Source organism: Cephus cinctus, unplaced genomic scaffold (genome assembly GCF_000341935.2).
Source record: "Cephus cinctus unplaced genomic scaffold, Ccin1 Ccin1_scaffold0129, whole genome shotgun sequence".
Lineage (NCBI taxonomy): Eukaryota > Metazoa > Arthropoda > Insecta > Hymenoptera > Cephidae > Cephus > Cephus cinctus.
In genome coordinates, this window is record NW_014332862.1 from 968,213 (window position 1) to 990,719 (window position 22,507).

The following is a 22,507-nucleotide window of genomic DNA, read 5'->3' on the forward strand; positions in this document are numbered from 1 at the left end:
TGAAATTTGACTTTCTAAATGACAACTAATAATTTTTTTTCAATTAAACGTACCGACAATCTGTCCTAACGCCGTGTTGAAAAACTTCAGGTATGTACATTCTAGGGCCATTATTCTCATGGCGAATTCTAGGTAACACAAGAACTGGACAGGGAACAGAATTTCGTAAGAAAACATTTCCTGGAAGTTTTATCTCGGGCGACCGAAGGTTACTTTCCTCAATGACACGATACTCTTCAGAACCATCGTTCACACACGGTAGACCAGGAACACACAAATGCCCATGTGGTATTCTACGTCCACATAGTGAATGATGCCCATAGGCAGATCTATCATGATGCCTAATGGACTCTTCTTCAGTTTCTACAGCATCGTACAAGGTAGATAGTTCATTGCTGGAACTTTCATCGCCATTCGTCTCCAGGCTCTCATCGCTGCTGCTTGTACGTGAACTCGGAGAAACTCTTAGAAGATATTTTAAACGTGACGTAACGTTATTCGAAATGGTCCATATCTGGTGAAGCCAACGACAGAAAGCTTGATCCGGTGTAGCCTCGTTACACTCCTCGGATGTGAATGATTCTGTACTCTGTTGCACTTTATCAGGCCATTTTGACAGATCTTCTTGTGGTTTGTCACCTTTGTTTTCTTGATATCGCATTCCTGGAATGTGAATTTTGCTCTTTGATTGTGATTTTATATAACTTGTACAATTTATCTACGTAATTTGAAAATCTACGTGATTTTTTCAACAATTTTTCGTTTCTTTCAAAAATCCCAAATGTCTCTGATCATGTGACAAATTCCTTTTTGACAATCGATATGTTCTATAGGTATACAGAGCCTTTCAACTGAAAGTTATTAATCAAATTTGACAGCTGTCATGTCATTGCTGTGCTTAAGCAGCTTAACAAGATCTTTTCTCTATATCGCTAAATATGCATAATCAATGTGTACGATATATTGACATACATAAACAGCAAAAAACATCAGTGCATTCGTTTTTTTTTAATTTTTAAATAAAAGTTTTCAAAGTATCACAATACTTATCCATAGTATTTAAAGACATTTATAGATAAATTTAAAATCACGAAATTTAATTTTTCGAAATGTGTCGTTTTCTTGGCGAATTAAGTAATCTAGGAATTCGCGAAGCTTGTTTCCTACGACGATTGCTTTTGTGTCCTGCAGACATGTTAAGTTCTGACTTTGAATACCAAACGCTTCCAAAACAGACAGTTTGAATCCATTTCCCATTGTCGATCGTTGAACAGTCACTTTGATCTTTTAAATGCATAATATTAGTATGATTTTTTTCCGACTCCCCATTTCCGGACTCACTTTCCTTCCTTTCACAATTTGTAGTCTTTCCTTGGACTCGACTTACACTATTATCAATATGAGTCTCAAGAGAACAATCACCATTAGGGTTATTCGATTTTATATTCATTTCGCTGGTCAATTCGCGTAAAAGATGTCCGTCATGAATGCTGCTGCGCTTTCTGTACAAAGCATTATATTCATCATCAAGTCTTGAAGAAAGTGAACTCTCAGTTCCCTTTGTACAATTTATATTACGTTGATCATTAATGAACTTCTCATGAATCATACAATTTGAAGTCATACGTTGCATAACATCTAGATCCTTTGATTTAGTACTCGATGTACAGTAATTCATTGTTGCACGAGCTTTCGAATAGATTATCAATGTGGATGACCTTTTTTCAGATTTACTTGGTCGACCCTCCCGCCAGAAAGTCTTTTCTTGCTCCGAATCCGTATTTAATACACGGTTGCTGGTGGACACTAGGACAGGGGAAGCAGATCTAAGATAAAATAATTGAAGAACATTAAGTATATTATAGATTATGGATTGTATAATATTAATTAAATTAGGACCTGGCTGTGTAACTTCTAAGCATTTCTAAACGACGAGCTTCTTGAAATATGTTTTTAAAACGTTTAATTACGTTATTCCATAGTTCAGTGATCCAGCGTCGTATATGCAGTAAAAATGAATATCTTTGATAATTGTTTGCCTGGCAATCATTCATTCTGTGCATAGATCTTCTCATGGAACGACCAATTATAATACCTGTTGAGAAATCATTATCATTATTAAACATATTGAGTAATGTTGATCTAGTGTTGCTGAATAATTTATAGTATATCATAAGTGACAGAATTTAACGTACCTCCGGATACAACAGGATTGAGTTTCTTTGAATTACAATCATATGTGTTAGCCGCCATATATTGGCTGTCAGTACCTATTATTTCAATTTATTATGTCGGCAGGTACAGTCTGAAAATTAATACCTTTAAGAGGTTGAATGTTTTTTAATTATTGTGACAGTATATCATAGGTCGTTAATAAATGGCTTACAGGTGAAACTTATGGGATTAATATTAATACGAAAAATTTATAAAATTTTTCATGGATATGATTACTTATTCTCTACTACTGATAATCTTAAAAGTGCAGCATTATACGACTGTGAAAAAATTGGCTGAGGTTAAAACTTCAAAAAATGAAGATCAAAGTTTGGAAATAAAATAAAACAAGATGAAAGTCGTAATTTTTCCTTTCCAATAAATTTCTATTGACTATTCTTATTATAAAATGTTATTACAGTTATATTACTAACTATTCATACAAACGACTCAACAAAGTCCTTATCATTTTATGCGAGCCACCCCAATCTTATCCTCTTTTATGACTAGATATGACCTTTATGAGATGATATATATACAATGCAATTATGAATAAATTATGTTATTTTACTATTATACTATTCGCACATGCAGTATTTCCACATCAACCACTAAATATAATACATATTCCTGAACTCTTATCGAAACAGATTTATAGTGTGAAAACTATTCTAGTAAATGCATTATTCAAACTAATAATTATGTTCCTGATAAATTCATCAGATTGACTATTAATATAATATAAAGTCTTGCTGTCATTGGCTTCGTACCAAACTTTCCCCTAACAGTAAAATCATTACAATAGATAGCAAAAACATATTAAAAGTTTATAGAATTTCCAACAATTAAAAATTTCATTCTATTATCTTGCTATGCTCTCGTCACATGTGTTGTATGTGACGATACCCATAATGCTACACAGACGTTTCGCTATTATCTAATGCCATTACTGTCAACGTGTTAGGACGCGAGCCACATAAAATTTGGTCATCAGGCATACGCATCCTTGGTTCTAGAATGTGTCTCTTTGTTTCAACATTCTTCTTGATAGGTGTACGGCTTGGACTTGACTTTCTACTGCTTGGATATGATTTCAAGAGACGTGCACTATAATAGTAATAGTATTTGATTATTCCACAATTGTCAATTTTCAGAATTTATATTTTAATTCAAAATAATATCTGTATACGTACGCATCAATGAGTTTAAGTAGTAATCGAGAGTATACTTGATATTCCTCATCAGTAAATTCAGTTGGATCATGTCGTGCATGTTCATACAAATCACAGAACTGGTGAATAAGACGCTGACCACTACCATTTAGTGGAGCAGCAAGTGTCATCAATAAATAGGCTCTTAGATTTTCAGACGGATGACGTCTCATGCAATTGTCATATCGAGTAATTTCAGCCTCTATTATGCAAAATTGAATGTATTATAAATCATGTATAATTTAATAAACTTATAGCTGTGTACCTAAAGTCTTCACATCATCAACAGCTTTCATTCTATAATAATGTGGTGGGACCTGACCACCAGGTGCCATTATGTATCTGGGATCGCTTATGAGTTGTGGTTCGTATTGTATCCTTGGTATTACTTCTATCCGTCTTTCAGTTTCTCTCTTCAAAGACTATCATCCACAAACAGAAAAAAATTAATTACCAAAATTATGTATACAGATTAAAATATGTATATGCATAATTACAACTTATTTAATAAAGGATATACGATACAAATATTTTTATAATAAAATAAATCGTTGATTAATTTCAGTTAAAAATTCTTTAGAAAGTGATTTGTTAAATATGTTTTACAATAGTTTCACATAGTATTGATAGTATTAATACCATAACCTAAAGTTTCAGCTCACCTTTTTCGCATCGTGACCGATAGGGACGTGCGGACCTCGTCGTGATCGTAAGGCAAATCTCATTATTTGTCTTTTAGCAAATATAAATAATAACACTATTGTTAATACTCCAGCCGCGATAAATATTACAATAGTAACACCTGAGAGTTCTTCTGTCATATTGAAACTGGTGATACGTCATACCACGGTCTTGTATACAGGTCTAGGCACTTAGGCGAAAAACGCGTAACCTTACAGTGGATCTACCGCAAGAGACGTTAGTGTTGAAAGAGCGAATCACGTGGTAGCACTACGCGTGTGCAGTTATCTTTTTCTTGAATACGTAACTTGCAGCTTTGTTCATAATGTGTAATATATACCGTGATTGGAATTAAAAGAAGCAAGAATGACCAAAAAGTGCATCGTGCCTGCTAGAATCACAATGGTGATTTGCATTTGAAAATCTCACAGGAGTTACAAATAAATTCAGTAAAAAAGTAACGATACAAGTAAAAATTGACTGTATACGTTAGTATATCTCCTGTGAAAGATTTTTCATTGGAAATTCCTACACTCAAACCGGAGAAAATCTTTTTACAAAGAGAAGTGGATCTTGTGGAACCAATTTCATATCGTGATGCAACATAAATTCAACAAGTGCAAACGAGAAAAAATATTTATACTATTGAACTTAGCTACGAAAAAAGTTCTACTTGTGCAGATATTTCACTTTTTGTACTTGTCCAGAGGTATTTTCATCAAGTTAACAGTTTTTAGTATATGTATATGCAATTATAGCATCATTCAATTTTCATGACTTTTAGGTGAATTGGTCCATTTAATTTTAGTTTTTTAAATCATCAATTCTTTATTTGTCTAACTTTAAAATTAGATTGTTAAATTTTATTTAATTGGCATCGGTTCTTTGTGTGTAACTTTCCTTTTGAATCAGAGGTAAGAGGTTGCAGTGAATTTACAGATGCGCATGCGCTGTTTCAGCTTGCTTCTTCGACAGTAGCGCTTGCGGGCAAAATCGTCCACGTTACGTTTACGAGCTACAACGTGGTGAGGATAGGGAAGTGCCCAGACCTGTATACCTACAAGACCGTGTAGGGGACAGTAGGGCATAGTCAAGCACGGAATAGTGCACGTGTTAGGAGTGCTGTCAACTTTTTTATTCATATTTAATAAAATAAGGTGGTCATTGTTGCCATTATGTGTAGTGTGAATGATGATGGCTATGAGGATGGCGAACAATTTATGCCAAAAACTGAAATTGCTGTTACGTGAGTAAATATTGAAATATAATAGGTTTGATAGGAAATGAAAGATCGTTTTTCTTCTTCATCAAAAATGCAATGGTGTGAATATCTTTGTTTTGAATTTATTAATGGATAATTGATTCTTGCATTTTATGAATTATATTTTTTTTACAGGGAAGCTGCAATATGTAAAAAATGTGCAAACAACAAAGGCAATGTGATACTTCGAGGAAAGGATGTATACTGTAAAGTCTGTTTCTTGGCTAGTTCCACTCATAAATTTCGAGCAACGCTTGGAAAGTCAAAAATTGTCCGTCCCACAGATTCCATACTTATTGCACATTCGGGAAAGGCGGGATCAACAGCACTTTTACATTTGATAAAGGCAGGCATGCATGAGTCTGTGCATAAAAGACTTATATTTAAAACTACAGTACTGCATATTGATGGTACAATAATTTTTAGCAAAGTCATTAATTTAGTGAAAAAATCATGAACACCACCATATAAATAATTATATTACATTTTGATCTATTTTCATTTAGAGGGAGCAGTGAATGGCGAAACACTGGAAGAAAGGAAATCAAGAATAAATGCAATTTGTGAGCAGACACAAAACCTTGAGTTCCAGGGGTACATAACTTCGTTAGATCAAAGTATATCTGAATCTGAACCTAATATTCATACAATGGAATCTCTAGAAATATGCAGCCATGGTGATAAAATGTTAACCGATCTTCTTAACACACTATCAAATTATACAACAAAGCAAGAATTATTACATAAGCTACGACAAAGATTATTTGTCCTGGTAGCGAAAAAACTTGGCTGTAATAAGGTTTTTGTAGGTGATAATGCCACAGATTTAGCTATAAGAATTTTAAGTAACATTTCAGTAGGTAGAGGAGCTCATTTGCCATTTGACGTCGGTTTCATCGACAACAGGTGTCCTGATATAATGATACTTAGACCAATGCGCGACTTTACTAGAAAAGAACTTGTATATTACTTAAATTTTAATAATCTTCAAATTATTCACTCTCCTGAACTAACAACCAAAAAGGATCAGTATGTTTCCATACAAAAACTTACTGAAAAATTTGTAACTGACTTAGATTTGAATTTTTGTGGGACTGTTTCGACAGTTCTACGCACTGGTGACAAATTATACACAGAAGTGGGAAATAATTCTGATAATCCTTGCATACTATGTAATATGCCACTAGATACTACAGTATTTGATACTGAAATTTCAGCCATTCAAGCTACTATGTTTTCACGCTTTGTATCACTGCAAGGTCCACAGCGCAAATATAATACAAACGATGTCAGCAAAATCAAAATAAATGAGCAGAATGAGGAGAATAGGAGAAAAAATGATAACTGTTGCAGTTGTAACGATACTGGCTGTTGTAGTTCAAATAAGAGTGTCAAACTGTCATACAAGGATGTAGAGAAATATCTTTGTTATGGATGCAGATTAATTTTTCAGGATGCTAATTCCTTGAATATGCTTCCACCTTTCATGGTAAATGCTGTGAGAGATAAAATGTGTCTCGAAAATATGCGACAGGAGATATCAGAGTTTTTACTTTAAACTAATATTGTATAATGAATAAATATATTTTATGTATCTTGAATTCCATTTAAAAACAATAATTGACGTCAAGAATGTTTAACTACTAATTTATGATTCTAAGTTTATTTGTCCCATATTTTTAGATACAATTAATTTATTGCACTTGAAAGTTCTGCATGTTTAAAATCTAATTCATGTTGACATTTTTGGTAGATGGCTCTGCAGTCGTTATCCATGGTGATTGTTGCAAGTCGAAGTCATCTGCGTTGAGAGTGCGAATCTCGACATTTATTTCATAACCAATAGAGAGAAAATACCTTGGTGAGACAATGAATTAAATTACAAAAGAAACAATATGCATTGTAAACGGTGGAAAAGTTATATGATATCAAGTGTTGCATAACAGTTATAGGTTACATTCAATTATCTTTTTTAGAGTGGCGTCGAATTCATAGAATATATATTACAAGTTACAAAAGCATTTAATTCCATAAATCTTCTTTAACTGTATATTCTAAAATGTATTTATTTGTGATATGTTTTAAGTATTTTTTTATTTTAAAAAATTATCTAAAATACTGAATACTTAAGTGATTACTTTATTGTACATCTTTAAATTTATTTTTACATAGCTTTATTTATATTTTTATTCTTTCTTTCAGAGAAATCATGCCTATTTCACCAATTTTTCGCAATCCTCTGACAGACTTATCAGGTGGATTGTTGACTTTTGAAAATACTGAGTGCGAAGACAGAGAATTAAAAGCAATAGAATGTGTTGAAGCATATGGACTTCCAAAAGGTGAAGAAAAATGCAAAATACTGATAACTGATTTCAAGGAATGCATTACTAAATTTAAAAGTTTTACACGTGTTGCAATAATGAGGAATGAGCGACTTCGTCAATATAGAGCTGGACAGCGTGAAGAACAATTTGAAGAGTTACCTAGATTTGATGCTGTTTAAATGGATCCTGACAATTATATGTGTTATAATATAGCATTGATCTAAATATAGGTTATTTAAAAGTTATATTCAATGTTATTTCAGTAATCCTGTCCTATATGAACTTTTTTTTCTTATGTTGACAAATCAATAGTTCTTTTTGTCCTATTACATAAAAATATAACCATACTGTATAATTTGGGTAAAATTCTAGTAGATGGCTTTCAAAATAACTTGTCTTAAACAAGTTTAGCAATACATTCTTCCTGTGTTAGACAGATGAGTATCCATAAAACTAGACCAAAAAAATAGTAGATTCCTTCCAACAAAATCAAATTGTCTAACACAGTTTTTAATATACATACAATAGAATAAAACTAGCCTAACATGTTTAGCATAGTCATAAAATACTTATCTTCTAATAAATTACAGAAGTCATTCATCAACTAATATGAGTGCTATAACAAAGAATAATCCGCAGCTATATACGATTGGAATTATAAACCCACGCTAGATAAATGATGGCAGGCACATCTCCTGATTGAAGGAGGCAGCCATAAGGAAAGGAAGGAAGGAGGTAAATCATGGCTGCTCATGGCAAACTTGTTGTGCATCATCGATCAAGCAAGAGATGGCGCTGCAATGGCCGCATGTCCGACCATGGGAAGCAGGAGGCAAGGCGCAAGGCGCACCTGTCTGTCATCACAAGGCAAAGCCGACTGTCAATCTGACTGACGGTGGCGCACACGCTGAGCCAGAAGACAGAGTTCATTCAGTACAGAGTAGTATTTATCTGTCAGAGAGTTTAGCGAGGACCGATATAAAGAAGAAGAAAGTATAGAAGACGAAATTGTGCGGATCGCGGACGCCGCTGCCGGTAAGTTCTTGGATGTGTGGTTGCAAAATGTGATATTCGCCGCGTCGCCGGGCATGGACGCGTGAAAGCGTAGACGCGTGCAAACCACGCTCGCCTATGTCTGTCTGACAGAAAGAACTGGCGTTCCCTGGAGCTACGGGATTTCTCGAAGATAATTCAAGAATCTTGAATAATCGTGTAACTCGTTTAATCCAGTGGTAATTCCTCTGCAAAACTCATCGAATTTTCTCATGTTTGACAGCTCCTGAACGATTGTAAACAACATCGCTACCCCGTTCGGCCTGGCGCGAGCAAACTGCGTTTACATTGGCCTATCGGCAATGGATCATCGTGTTGGTGAGTGATATTTATTCATATTTATACAGAGGACTCTGTTAATTCTTATGGTTAGATTAGAAATTAAAAGATGCTTGCGTCTTTTTGTCTGAATCCATTTTGGCGTGGGACGCCACCGCCACGGCTGGCACGTGGTGGCTGCTATCGTAGCGCGGGCTTATGCCACCATGTCACGGGGTTCACAGAGCCACAGCCACGGACGCCATGATCGCCAACTGTCATTTCGCATTCGAATCTGACGTTTTGCTCGTTGTTATATTTTAGTCGCGTATTTGATATTTTTCTTAAAGTAGTAAACACTTTTTAATGCAGTCAAGCTAGTTAACTCTTATCTCAGTGGTCTGAGTATAATTTTACTAAAAATTCGATATATTATTGTCATTCGCCGACATCAATACGACGAAGAGAGACGGGCAAGGGAAGCGAAGAAATACAATTTTCAGTCTTTTATTTTCCAATTTTATTAATGTCTGACTTGTTATAAATTTCTCTAAATACTGTGAGACTTTTATTCAATATTAATTATATTTTCTATTTCGACGTTTTAATACAATGAATTCTTCGTATGCCGTGACAAAATTTTACTCTTACTTTATAAGCGGATGTATTTTAAGAATCGTAAATATGAATTTTTTAAAATATTCCTGCAAACATCCGAGGTTTGACTGTACTTAACTTACGCCGTCTATTATTGAAAGCTGACAATATGGAAATAGAAGCGTTGCTATCACCTATTGCTGCGTATTTGCAATTTTGTTAGCCGACAGCGGATAAGGCACGTTGCCAAAGTGAGGTTAGGAAAAACATTGAAAGTGGATATGGGAATATACACAACAATTGGAATAAAAGTTGTACACGTATTTCTTGTACTAAGAATACTTTATTTAACATATATACATTTTCTATGGTATCATAACGTTCTTCGTGTTATCAAAAATTGGTGGAATGCTGAAAGAGTCGCCAAAGCGTTATACCTTCTTTCTCGTATCCAGATAGCCCTCACTTCCACCGGAAGTGAATATTACACCTGTCCAAGCACGTGCTCCTGAGAAATCTCACGTTCCAACGATCTCTTTATCAATTTCGCTTAGCAAAGGCTTACGGGGGAAAAAAAAGGCTTCCACGGAGATTGCCGTTCTCGCGCGTCACATTGCTATAACGAGGACAGCGACAACGTTGCGAATTTACCCTCGTGGGTGGTCCGTTTGTTTCGTAGCCGGGACTCGTATGGACGATATACGATTCTTCAATAAAAAAATCAACAAGACTTAAGAATGTCAGTAGATGATAATTCATTATTTCTTGGAATTTTCTAACATACTGAATTAATAAAAAAATTTCCTTCGTATTTTCCTCATTGCATCATAACCTATACGTAATATTTACCTGTGCCGAATATTTAATTGCGATCAAGAAAACCTATTGACAGTGGATGCCACCCAAATCAGGAATGGATGTAAATTCCAGGTAGAGAATGTTAGATCGGAGTTAGTCAATTATGGCTGGACTAAAGAGTATTTAATTATGTTAAATAGCCATACGATAGGAATCAGGACGACGCTCATGGCTCCTATTTATTTCCCACCACTGGCCATTTGTTCACGTCCCTTTTATATATACATGCAGAGATCCAACTAGCGTTAATCCAATGCGTCGTTCGTTCAATTATTGCTTAAACCGGAAATTGGTTGCGTGACCAAAAAAAAAATTATAAAAATTTGACAAAGCATAGGAGGTAACTTAATTATTAAAATATATATTTTACAAAAATATTCTAAATTTTTTCTATTTTACTTTGTCTCTTTTCTAATAACAATGTAATCCTCAAAATTATTTTTACGATACTTCTGTATACCGGGTGTCGGGTAATTATTCTTCCACTTTTCTCTAGCGTTACTATCGACTTTCAATAAATTTCCTAAAACAAAGATATCACATAATAACGATTATTTTGTAAAATTAGTTTAACAGTGTCAACGTTCCACGTGACCTTATAAGGGATCGTAAAATCGATATAAAATACCCTGTTTCTCACCAGGAAGTCAATGATTATTTCTTAACGAAGTCATGATTTATCAAAAAAGAACCGATGGCTCTTTGCTCTACGTTATCAGTGGTTTGCGCAATAAGTAATAAAATTTTTTCTTTTGGTTGCTATCCACCATATTTCTTTCTCTCTCTCTCTCTCTCTCTCTCTCTCTCTCTCTCTCTCTCTCTCTCTCTCTCTCTCTTTAATCAACGTTAACTACACTGTTACGTACATATGATATAAGTCAAAACAGGGGATCAAAGTGTTCATCTTGCAAAACAGCCTATTTGGGTATCAGCGCGTTATCGTATCCTTGCGAAAAATTGCATATCGAGCGCGTATCATTAACATTAACAAGACAGACAGTCAGACGTACGTAACCGATTAACTTGACGTAATTCAAAGAGACGATATGAATGAGAATTAGTATGAAAAAAATATATAAATATTTAAAAGAAAAAATTTATCATCTTATACCCACAATGTCTTTCTGTGTGAACTACATATACATACATAGAGGTGAATATATAAACTTGAAATTGCCGCCAGTGCGAAACTCAAAGTAGGTATGGGAGTACGATAAGTCTCAATCGCGAAGCTTCTCGCAACAAAGTAGCAAGAGGTCGTTACGTCCTCTCTAGGTGCTTCGCAAATGTGCATTAGCGAATCTCGCGGGGGCGAATTGATGAAATAGTGGAAGCAGGTGGTGCCACTAATATGCCACTAATCCTAAGCGAGTAAGTGCAGACTGGCTAGCGGTTATTCTCGTTTCGTCATGCGCAATGTCGGAGACACTATCATTTATTTATATATCGTATACGAGCAATAAACGTTACGGTTCAACCTGGACGTGATCATTAAGTGCGCACCAGCTGCGAGGGCCGGTTGAGTCTGACGAATTCGGAATTACCGATCAATGGCCAATTTTTCGAATGGGGTATCATAATACGAATAGCGAAGCTTGTCTTTGGTCTTGCTTAAGAAAAATTAAAAAAAAAAAAAACACCTTTTTTTTCACTAAAAAAAAATCTTATCTCCACATTGAGCAACAATTTTTTCTCTCAAATCTGACACTACCTTACGCACGAATTGGGTAGCTACGAGTTTATCTACGTTAAATAGGATATTACAACCTCGAGCATATAATTACACATATTTATGATTATGGTTATAAACTGCGCGGTGTAATAATTAATAATATAAATTGATATAGATAAAAGAAAAAAGAGAGAAAAAAAAGTAAATTCCACACACACCCAGCCATTCTGGAATTTAAGTGATTTCGTTCCAGAGCGTGATCGCCGAATGGAAGTTTATTCGAGCGTGTAAAACATACCTCTTTTTTTTTTTTGTCTTTTCCTAATCTTCTTTTCTTCCGCATTCGACCTTCTCTTCACTTTCTCGACACGGTGTCCACCTTGAACTTCCGATCTTCGCTCCTACTCTACCTTTTATTTCCACTGCTGGCAGTATCCTTAGCTTTTTTCTCTCCCCTCCTCCTCCTCCCTCCCTCCACCTTCTTTTTACCCTCTTATCCTTTTTTCTGTTCCTCACCCCCTTTACATATCCCAAGCAGCATCCTTTGCTCGATTTCTTTTTTTTTTTTTATGTGTACCTTTTTTTTTATCATCTTCACCCTTTGGTCCTCGCACTCTGTTGCGTCGTCCTGGAGACGCTTCTCGTCCTCGTTAATATCACGCAACTAATCACCAACCCGTACAAAGGTACAGTCTTGCGAGATATATTTCTTACATAAACGAACTTCAGACAAATTCCAAGGCTCGACTCGTTACGCTTCACCGTTAAGTATCTTCTGCGCTCTCTTACGCAACGCAGCCGTCATATCTGCAGCGTATAAAACAACCATTGGAATATATATGCTTTCATTATTTCAAAGCACGTATAAATTTATGTGCATACCTACCAGCTTGCTCCGATAATTGACTATGAAGAAGTGCTCGGCGGGACAGTCCATTCAATTTACTCACCTTCGACTGTACGGCTACTTTACGGATTTGTTATTACTCGGGTTTGGAAGCGAGCTGACCCATCGACGGAGACACAAGTATTTCCAAATCCTGTGCTTATATCAGTATACCCGTGGCTACTGTATATGCTTGTTTTTTTTTCTCTCTCGCTCTTATAGCTCCACGACTGCTCTTATTTACCGTCGCTCCAGATACATCGCTAATCACAAGAGCTTCGTACCTTCACCGAGCGCCGGCGCTAACGTCGGCTTATGGATTCTTACGAAATAAGTCATTTCGTCGCTGCCACTGCAGCATGCGCGCGTATTAGCATGAGAATGCAATGGGGTCGTTCGAACTGACACCGAACGCGGGCCTCGGCAGTTGCGTTTTATGCTCGTCACATGGTCGCGCAAGAGAAACGTTTATGCAACTCTATAGATAGGTAGGATAAGTCAGGTTAGGTTGGCGCGTCGGCGATGCCAGTATAAGCTCGAAACAACCGGAAGAGCTCGAGCACCTTCGCTATGGTATTTTTTCGAAATAGAAGACGTCATTCACGATCCACTTTGAAAGGAAGGATGCATGGCGTCGCGACGGGCTTTCGTACACATATATACATATATGGTTAGCTAGGCTAGACACTCGTTTATGACCTCTGGTATTTCGTGCTCGGAAATTCAATGCATTTACGAATTGTGCCGTCACTTTTTTATACGAGACATTTAAAATGGCGACGTAAACCGCCCGTACTTCGTTACGGCGTTTGATCTCTATTGATTGAGAATTTGCCACGCTTCGATAATATCTTCGGGGCTCTGACGTTTATCGCTTACGCGCGAAATGGCTTCGGACGGACGATCCGAAATTTTCGATCGAACTTGGATCGTCGACGATATCTTATCGGATATCGGGTACGAGCGGTATTATCGATTGAAATGTATTTGCCAGGTTTTTTTTTTTTTTTTTGGAATTTTCTTTATCGTATTTAGACATTTTTTTTTATATGGGTTCAGAAAACTTTTTTTGTATCCTATATTATGTCTGTCGAGTGACTAAGCAGAGGAACACGAGGAACTATTCTTGATGTTTTAACGCTCTAATTACTCCACCTGTCATTACAGTGGTATACACTGTATTGGCGTATATGTTGGTTTTGAGATTTAAGTGACTTTTTTTATTTTCATCTTTTTATTGGGATTTCAAATAAAAAAAATTGTTTTTATCACATAATTTCAATCTTTCGATTTTTTAATCGTGGACTGTTTTATGCGAATTGGTGAAATTTTTTTGGTTATGAATTTTGGAAAAATGTCCACGTTCGAATTCGTGCCAATTGAGTCCACCGAAAACACCGTCGCGCGTGATACTGACGAACGTCTAATTTTGAGAACGTATCTTTAACCATCTTCAGAGACGCGGAAGCTTTTCCTGGGTTAAGGCAGAAGAGAATGAGAGGCTTTATTAACATCCAGGGTATCAGCGCGCAAGCTTTCCAAATTTAGTAAACCTTTAGCCTTACACTGCTCGAATTCCTCTCGATATTTCTTCGGTATAAGTTTAATTGACATATCGAGATTATCGAATGTCTATGCGTTAAAAGAAATTCAAAAAAATCGCCCCTCGTAACCTATTTTCTGTCATCGCTATCTTTTACTTGACTACATAATCACGATTCGCTCGTGCAATATTTCGATGCACGATAACAGATTTAATGATCGGACGAATAAATCATTGCCGATATTCTTTAACTCGATCGCAAGATTAATCGTTCGTCGTGCCTCCGCGTCATCGATCAACTTCGCCTCTCGATAGCCAAAGGGAAACTGACCGATTGCTCTAGGCTTATTATTTTCCATTAAATCCCTCTCGGTATCTTCTCTTCTCTTCTCTCGTCCTTTGAGAATGTCGCCATCCTGTGTACACGAAAATCAAATTGACAGAAATTACATTTCATTGATACTCCTTCACCGTACACGCTATACCATATACATGACATATACATATAACGCAGATAATACGTGCACACTTATATTGCGTCGACGTTATTTACTGTTTGACAATTGCTACTGCTGGTACGTGACGCAGCTAATTTTGACAAACGAGTAGCCGAGGACACTGGCATACTAATCACGATGCACGTATAAAGTCTAGTCTATTTCTGGAATCGCCTCTTGGCGTAACCAATTTCATCGTGAACGTTGTCCTAGACGTCAGCCATATTGTTACGTCAGCCCATACACGTAATCAGTAGGATTCGATCGGTGCACCGATTTTGTGGTTATGTCGACTTTGCTTCTTTTTTTTTTTTTCTTAAAACGACTCCTCCCAAGCTCATTAACATAGGGCACCGATATTTTTTCGTCTCATCAGTCAATGCGTGACTGATCTTTCGACGAGTGTATTCTTTTTCTGTTTTCTTATTTTTTCTTTGAGGAAAAAAAAAAAAAAAGAAAAAAGAAAGGTCTTCATTAAAATACATTCTGACAAGAACCTCGCACGTATCTTCTCGGACTGTGCACACGTGTTCCACGGTCTTCTGGGACAGAAGACAGTCCCGATGTAAAAAGTCGTGGATATTTTGGATTCTTCATGGTTTTTTGCTATAAAGGAATATCAACGCAAGTAAACTTCACCCCATGGGCGGGGAGACGTCGTGCTAGCAGCTGTCTAAAGTTCGTTAGGTCTCGCGCGCTTTTCAAAGTCCTCCTTGACAATCAACGGACGATTCAAAGTATTCTAATGTAATATTCTAATAAAGTTTTTCGGTGCATGGAATTGGTATTGGGCGATACTCGTTGGATTCTGAGCGGTCTTCGGTAAGTCAGGCTTTATTTAAAGAGCGGCGTGGGAGGGGCTGGCGGAGTGGGGAGAGGGGTGGAAGGGAGAGGGGTGGAAGGAGGGAGGGGAGGGGGGGAGAGTGTGGACAAATATAACGACTCTGGAACTACGTATAAAGTAAAGATACGAAAGGTGTCGAATTTCTCATGGATTCTCAAACCCACTCTGCTGTCCGGTTGATGCACTACGATATTCAAAGGGCAAATTAAGCCCGAGCACTGAATCAACGTAAACAGTCATGGCGACGGGGCAGCAGACCATCGTCGAACGTCTCTTCTCGTGTCGTCGCTTCTAAGCCGCCTGACGAACCTTGACCGAAATAGAAAATCCGCTCCCGAGCACCTTCGCGTTTCCTGCCTTTCTTTCGTTTCCTGCGCGTTTCAAACGCACAATACGCGCCTCTCTCGCCGTCTTCCTCTGCGTCCCGTTAACGAGTGACGCGCGACCAGCTTGCACGACTCGCTCTCGGCCGGTAAGTGTCGCTCGGCAGACGCCATTATGCAACCAGCGCGAAACCCAGCGCGCACGTTCCACCTCCATTGCTCTTTTTTTTTTTTATTCTCTTTTCACTTTAAACCAGACCCAAGGACTTTGCCATCCGATCGATTGCCAATCCGTGATAGAACCGGTCGATTGGCAGCAGACGTGCCTCCTTGTTTTCTTTTTTTTTTTTCATTTGCTCTTTTTTATTAATTCGAAGCTACCCCCTGCCCTCTTCACTCATTCACTAATCTTTTCCCCTCTGCTCGTTCTCTCGCTATATAAATTTTGACCCCCCCCCTTTTTTTTTTTGACGCGCAAATTCTCGTCTATAGGTCGCCCATGAAACTGATCGGTACGCACGCGATGCACGCTCGGCGCATACTTGGCCAATGTCAGCCGGTCTTACGAAAATAAATATTGGACGTCTACACGAAAAATAAAATAAAAAAGGTTCGCTGGATAAGAAATCGTGTGTCGTTGAGATGTACTTTTTAGATGTATTTCTTTGGCGTATTGGTATACTGGGTGATGTAGATGTATGTCGTATGTGCCGTTTGGGATGGGATTTACGTTGATATTTTTTTATTTGTCTTTGTTGGATATAATTATATTTTCTTGTCAGTAGCGATTAGAAATTCTTTTAGGGATATTTAGATACTTTGAAATCGTTATGGGTAGGTTTGGACCCTTTTTTTTTTTTGGACCTCTATTTTTCATCTCTTTTATCGTACAGGCTGTGCTGGAAAATTGTCTTCCCGGTAGTTAGTAACTTGGCTGTCTGAAGATCCGTGATGTAACGTACACGGTAGGCCACCGAAATGCGACGAGAACTTTCGTAAGGTATCGCCACGGCTGCTGCGACGGATGTCAAATAAACATACTTCGCTGCGTCTTCGCAAGCTTCTGGTATTCTAGCCGGCGTGAATAAATATCCCAGGAAGATTTACGATTATCATAAAACGCTATCGCAATTGTCTTTATCGTAATATTAATATTGTTAGGGAGCACCCTGTGGCTCCGGCAGTACCATGACTGTCAACGAGTTAGCTCCGATAAGGAAACGTTATTTTTCTTTCTTTCTTTTTCTTCGTCTTTTTTCTTTCCTCTCTCTTTACTTTTCCTCTCACGCGCACGATAACAGAACGAGGTGAACGCTCTCTACTTCGCGCTGGCATCTTCGGCCCGAAAATCACTGAGGATTAATTCGGCTTGTGATTGTGATTGATATCGTTGACGTCACTGAATCGGGAAACCACGTGGTCCTTAGGTTAGAATATAAATTCTTATGGTATTTGAGAAAAATATATTTTTTTTTTTTCTAATTTATCTTCATTACCATACTCGTGATTTATGTTAATTCTTTCGCGCGCAAGGTCACAGTTTTAAGCAGCTGATACAGTCTAAGCTATTGACGTCTATTCGCGGCTAATTCATACGCAACTGATCTAGCGCGCGAATCAATACACCGTGATTTTTTTTTTTTAACAATTAGATTTTGAAAATCGGCAAATTTATTTGTCCAATAAAATTCTCAATCGATACCGACCAACGCGTCACGAATACCTCGATAATATTCGATCAGACGAATATCCCTCTTTCGGAAGTTACAAATGATATCCGAAATGATTGATAAAAAAAATGGAGATTTTACAAATAAAAAGTAAATTTGAAAATTACCCCAAAATTTTGCTTTTTTTTTCACATATTTAATCAGTCATTAATTCATCGGTCATTAATTCTAACGAAAATTCACGTATGACAATTAAACAGTTTACCCATCGCCCATCCGATGCTCTTCCTGTTGTCACGAGACGATTTTTACTTCGACACGTGATTTCGCGCTACTTTACTACCCTTAGAACTATTTTTGACCACCCGTTACGAAATCAGACTTGCGGAGGCGCCAGGCCGTTCGATGGTCCCTCGTAGTCTCATGTGATCAGCGAAATGACGCGGTGATAAGTCACAAGATTCACATTCTAACTTATTATTATCCTTATTCAATTACTTTAATTATGGACAACTATTTTCGATTCTTACAAACTACTTGCTCGACGTATCCCTTGTCTCGATACTGGCATATAAAAATATTTTCTTTACTCCCATGTTTCCTCATCCTCGTTACAAAGCGTATAATAGATACGTGATGGGTATACCTGTTATCAGTTTGCACTGAAACGTTGCACTATATCTTTTTACCTTTGCGCAACGACCAAAAGCACAGTGACACTTTAATTACTTAATATATACATATATAAGGGCATTAGCGTACATACAGCCACCGGGATTGCCAATTGAAAATTTTTTAAGGTGCATCTGATATTCTTTATGTTTCCAAAAAAAATTGTATTTATCGGTTAAAATAATAATTTTTGAAAATTTCATATAATTTTCATAGACGGTATATATATATATATGACGCACAATACGATATACCAAGAATAATCCCAGACACAGTAAAGGAGAAATGGCAACGTTGAGCGAGAGAAGATTTCGTAGCTGGCAGCTAGTCTAAAATTGTTAGGACGGGTCATGCTTCCGCATAGCCTTCCATTTACCGTATAGTTAACGCTCGTTTCATCCTCTTACAGGATAGCCAGAAAGAGAATCCACAGATCGATTGAAATCTGTTAGAATTGAGCGATCGATGTTACTCGTATTCGTGAAATGCCAAGTAAAATCGATCGAATGCCTTTGGAATTCCAGGTCGTCCGCAAGTACCGTATCCTTGTATATACATATATATTATCGAACTATACGTAGCCTCTGTACTGTCTCGTGCTGAAACGTAAAGTATAACTATATATAGCCAGAGGAAGAATTCATTCCAGCAATGTCTATACGCTCGAACGCGAATGCCGAATATTGTAGTTTTTCGTATAGTTAAACCTAATAAGTAAAAATGATCTCTTAGGATCGCTTAATACGATCTGTGCTACGTAAGAAAGTTATTACAAGCTTTAAGCGCCTTGCGTCGATGTATTATATCCGTTATAATAATACTCGTGTAGCAGGGTAACATAGGCGTCGGTATTTCGTAGCTTCTTTTATACGAAACTCGTCCTCGTCTACTGGCTGCATATTTACGTACGCTCATTGTCAACGGCTACGATTCCTGCAACGACGTCACGCTCAGACGTAGCCGAGTGTCAACCGTGGGCAATCGACGGACATATTCACTTCGCCAAGGAACATAAATCAATGCGTGAAACCTTCGTAAAATCGTAATGCACATTTTGCCCATAGATAAATATAGGAATATACGTCTGGCTAAGATTTTCGATTTAGTAACGTTCAATTTTCTTACCGCAAGCGAGAATCAGTTACGAGCTTGACTCGCGTAGTACTCGTGACGCTGAGTCACTGTTATGAAAAATGCAGGCTGACAAGTTGCAACAGGTTTAACGTGCGTTACGTATCAATAGACTAACTCGCGTACGGCCAATAAAAATTAATTGTTCTCGTTTATTGATTCTTTATTGTGATTTTGGCAGAGGTGATTTTTATTATTTTTTTTTTTTTTTTCTTCCGTCACTTTCCCCATCTTTTACGCAGTCATCGTTACGTCACACCGGAATCGTATCTCCTTATGCAGTTCGTATAGGGACGTATACTCTATACGCAATGGCTATACTCGTGCACCTTGTGGATTGTTCTTTCTTTTTCTTTATATTTTTTATTCTTTTTATTTTTTCACGACAAAATGGCGACGCGCCGAAATACTCGCTGCTCGGCTGTCTTAAAGGCCGTAGCTAAAATCGTTCCTGACCGATGAGGAATGCTCTGACATTTCTCTTGGCGTCTCGTACCCGTGGACATCGCGGGACGACCATTCTTCGAGGCCATTTTGATTTAGTGATCTGGTCTTTTCCTGTGTCTCCCGTTGGGATTTTTGTGGTTGTTGTTCTTTTTTTTCACTTGTTTCCTTAGTCAGATAATTATTTTGCCGGCCGATATACATGATCTACGTAGTCATCGGCCGAAATGTAACGCGAGAACTCCGTGGGAATGGTTTTGCGACGCTTTTGATCGCGCGTGACGTCACGGGAGACCCGGCCACGCTTTCTCGTCAGGCTTCGTACTTCGAGTATTAAAATCCTTTCAATCTTCGCGCGGTACGTCGACTTGCCATTTGTTTTACCCGCAGTGTCCCCCAGGTACTTTGTCACTCGAATGACTTTGTCGGTTCCTCGTGATTCTTTTATAACGCGTTTAATATTGCGATTTGATTCCCTCGAAAGTCAGGTTAATCATTTAGTTACTTTATTCTATTATTTATTATCTCATTATTCTCTCAGGCTATCTCGTCGAGATGAACTTGTCTGTTGGCGTTTGTTATCTAACATTTTTATCAACAAATCTCTTACTTCCGCTATTAGTATAACAGATTCGTGTGGGATTTTACATGGAGCCTCGATACCAATGTTGCGATAATGCTTTATTTATTGGTCCCTATCGAAGACAGTAGACGATAACGTTCATTACTTTTGAGATTCTACAGGGTGTCGAGAAACGTCTTGTCTCGCGTCAAGAGCGAGGAAGGGTCAGTTCCTAATTAGCCGGGTAATTAAATTGGGGGAGTAAAAAAAGTTTTTAGCTAATTTTATAATTAGATATTTTCGCTAATTTTTAATTATGCTTTTTTTTTATTAACTAACTTTTTTTTAAGCATTTTATGGATAAAAAGGGTCATAGGTCACGTCCTACTCCTAAACAGCCAACTCGTAATGGATAGGCCGACAGATAAGTGTCGAAATTCTTCCAACCCTAGACTCGCTTCCCATCACTAGATTAAACTCGGGACGCGACGCTAAGTTTAGCGTCGCGACGACCGAGGAAGTCCAACGCTAGACCACGACGCTCGGCGTCGGCTCATTTTCTCGCTTTACTGACTCATCGCGTCCGCTACTACCACCTTCCGCAGAAAATACTCTTCTATTATTGATACCCGTGAGAATTTGGATCAGCCGATCTTCTTATTCAAAGATAACATTATTTTCCAAATTTTTTCTCGAATTCAACTGGTCACCTAATTTTTTTATTTGAATTGAATTTTTTTTTTTTTTTTCTATTATTAATATATCCTCGAACGATTCTAATCAATTGCCGCCATACGTTTGATAGTCGACGACCCAATAAAATTATTCACTCAAACGTGTCATTTTGGAATATATTTGAAAAATATAAAATTTCATTGCCCTTGCTTTAACGAGGCCACGTATATTTTTTCATTTGTATATATATACATTTTATACGGTTATCATCGCGGGAAGCACGAGTTAACGTTCGAACCGCTTAATTAGCTTAATGAGAAGGCACGAAACTAGCGTTCCCACTTTAGTTAACCGATGACGCAGTGACGCGCGGAACACGCAATGTTTTTTCTTTTTTTTTTCTTTCAGTCGTTACAAGAATGTCATTCCGATGTCGTTTCGGCTCTTTTACACGTTTTATCTTATGCGGCTTTATTACTCTTGCAAGATTTTCAATTCCATGTCCACATAGCTATATATATATATATGCCGTTAACTTATACCATAATTGTTCATTGATGAATATCACTCGAAAAGTATTTTAAGAAAAATTATCATCATTTCCAACTTCACCTAACCCGCGAGAAGACGCGCTATGGGGATTTCTTTGAGGCGACACGAGTCAACCTATAGAATAGCAAGGCAGTGAGAGTGAGACGCCTAGAGCCGGGTAATGGGGAAATTTTTAAAACGAAAATTTTTTTTCGGGTCACGCGGCGAAATAATAACAAAGTGACTACGGGATATATAACGAAGTATGACTATCCGTGCGAATAATAATTTTGAAGAAAAAAAATGTCCCTGATAATTTGTAATATTACTTTTATCTATTTTTAGAATGTCAATCGTCACGGCTTAATTTTTTTTAACATTAACAATATTTAATTTAACATTAATTATTATTATTATTATATTGAATTTAACATTAATCTACGTAGTATGCTCACCTGGTGATCAGGAGACCGAGAGAGTTTTACAAAAAAACTCGATAATCCCAGAGGATGAAATGTTGGAGATAAAAAAATATTTAAACAGTTACATGAAAGTTACCCATGGTACTCCCCTCCCCGCTTTCCATTGACCCCCCCC

At 37.3% G+C, this 22,507-nt stretch overlaps 5 protein-coding genes and 1 long non-coding RNA gene across 11 annotated transcripts in view; 3 read left to right on the forward strand and 3 right to left on the reverse strand.

Annotated features, from left to right (window-relative positions):
- Positions 1-9: 9 nt before the first annotated feature.
- LOC107262837 lies at positions 10-2,450 on the reverse strand. Its single transcript, XM_025080210.1, has 3 exons — positions 1,900-2,450; positions 1,423-1,826; positions 10-663 (listed from the first exon to the last, which is right to left on the reverse strand). Exons 1-3 carry the CDS (start codon positions 2,172-2,174, stop codon positions 44-46), a joined length of 1,299 nt encoding a protein of 432 aa, XP_024935978.1. The 5' UTR covers positions 2,175-2,450; the 3' UTR covers positions 10-43.
- A 129-nt stretch (positions 2,451-2,579) lies between these two features.
- On the reverse strand, positions 2,580-4,309 carry LOC107262840 (uncharacterized protein C1orf43 homolog). Its single transcript, XM_015729441.1, has 4 exons — positions 4,088-4,309; positions 3,691-3,847; positions 3,408-3,627; positions 2,580-3,321 (listed from the first exon to the last, which is right to left on the reverse strand). Exons 1-4 carry the CDS (start codon positions 4,244-4,246, stop codon positions 3,129-3,131), a joined length of 729 nt encoding a protein of 242 aa, XP_015584927.1. The 5' UTR covers positions 4,247-4,309; the 3' UTR covers positions 2,580-3,128.
- A 100-nt stretch (positions 4,310-4,409) lies between these two features.
- Positions 4,410-7,939, forward strand: LOC107262836 (cytoplasmic tRNA 2-thiolation protein 2-A). 6 transcript variants are annotated; one of them, XM_015729429.2, is made up of 6 exons: positions 4,410-4,815; positions 5,066-5,352; positions 5,503-5,777; positions 5,874-6,856; positions 7,121-7,228; positions 7,570-7,939. In XM_015729429.2, exons 2-5 carry the CDS (start codon positions 5,282-5,284, stop codon positions 7,175-7,177), a joined length of 1,386 nt encoding a protein of 461 aa, XP_015584915.1. In that variant the 5' UTR covers positions 4,410-4,815; positions 5,066-5,281; the 3' UTR covers positions 7,178-7,228; positions 7,570-7,939. The 6 variants fall into 6 exon arrangements, with proteins under 6 accessions (XP_015584915.1, XP_015584914.1, XP_024935975.1 ...); XM_025080207.1 differs by having other exon boundaries at positions 4,431-4,815; positions 5,874-6,176; XM_015729432.2 differs by having other exon boundaries at positions 4,448-4,815; positions 5,874-5,984.
- LOC112493687 (NADH dehydrogenase [ubiquinone] iron-sulfur protein 5) lies at positions 7,570-7,939 on the forward strand. Its single transcript, XM_025080228.1, has one exon. The coding sequence runs from the start codon at positions 7,577-7,579 to the stop codon at positions 7,871-7,873; it is 297 nt and encodes a 98-aa protein (XP_024935996.1). The 5' UTR covers positions 7,570-7,576; the 3' UTR covers positions 7,874-7,939.
- Positions 7,940-8,064: 125 nt separating this feature from the next.
- LOC107262907 (homeobox protein TGIF2) overlaps positions 8,065-22,507 on the forward strand; it is a 50,844-nt gene continuing 36,401 nt past the window's right edge. The window contains exons 1-2 of the mRNA XM_015729566.2: positions 8,065-8,729; positions 8,971-9,065. Of these exons, the coding sequence (XP_015585052.1) occupies positions 9,050-9,065 (16 nt within the window). The 5' untranslated portion in view covers positions 8,065-8,729; positions 8,971-9,049. The remainder of the gene's footprint in view (positions 8,730-8,970; positions 9,066-22,507) is intronic.
- Positions 9,078-16,365, reverse strand: LOC107262912. The gene is made up of 3 exons (XR_001536538.2): positions 13,019-16,365; positions 10,452-12,939; positions 9,078-10,309 (listed from the first exon to the last, which is right to left on the reverse strand). It is a non-coding gene; the product is annotated as an uncharacterized LOC107262912 (long non-coding RNA).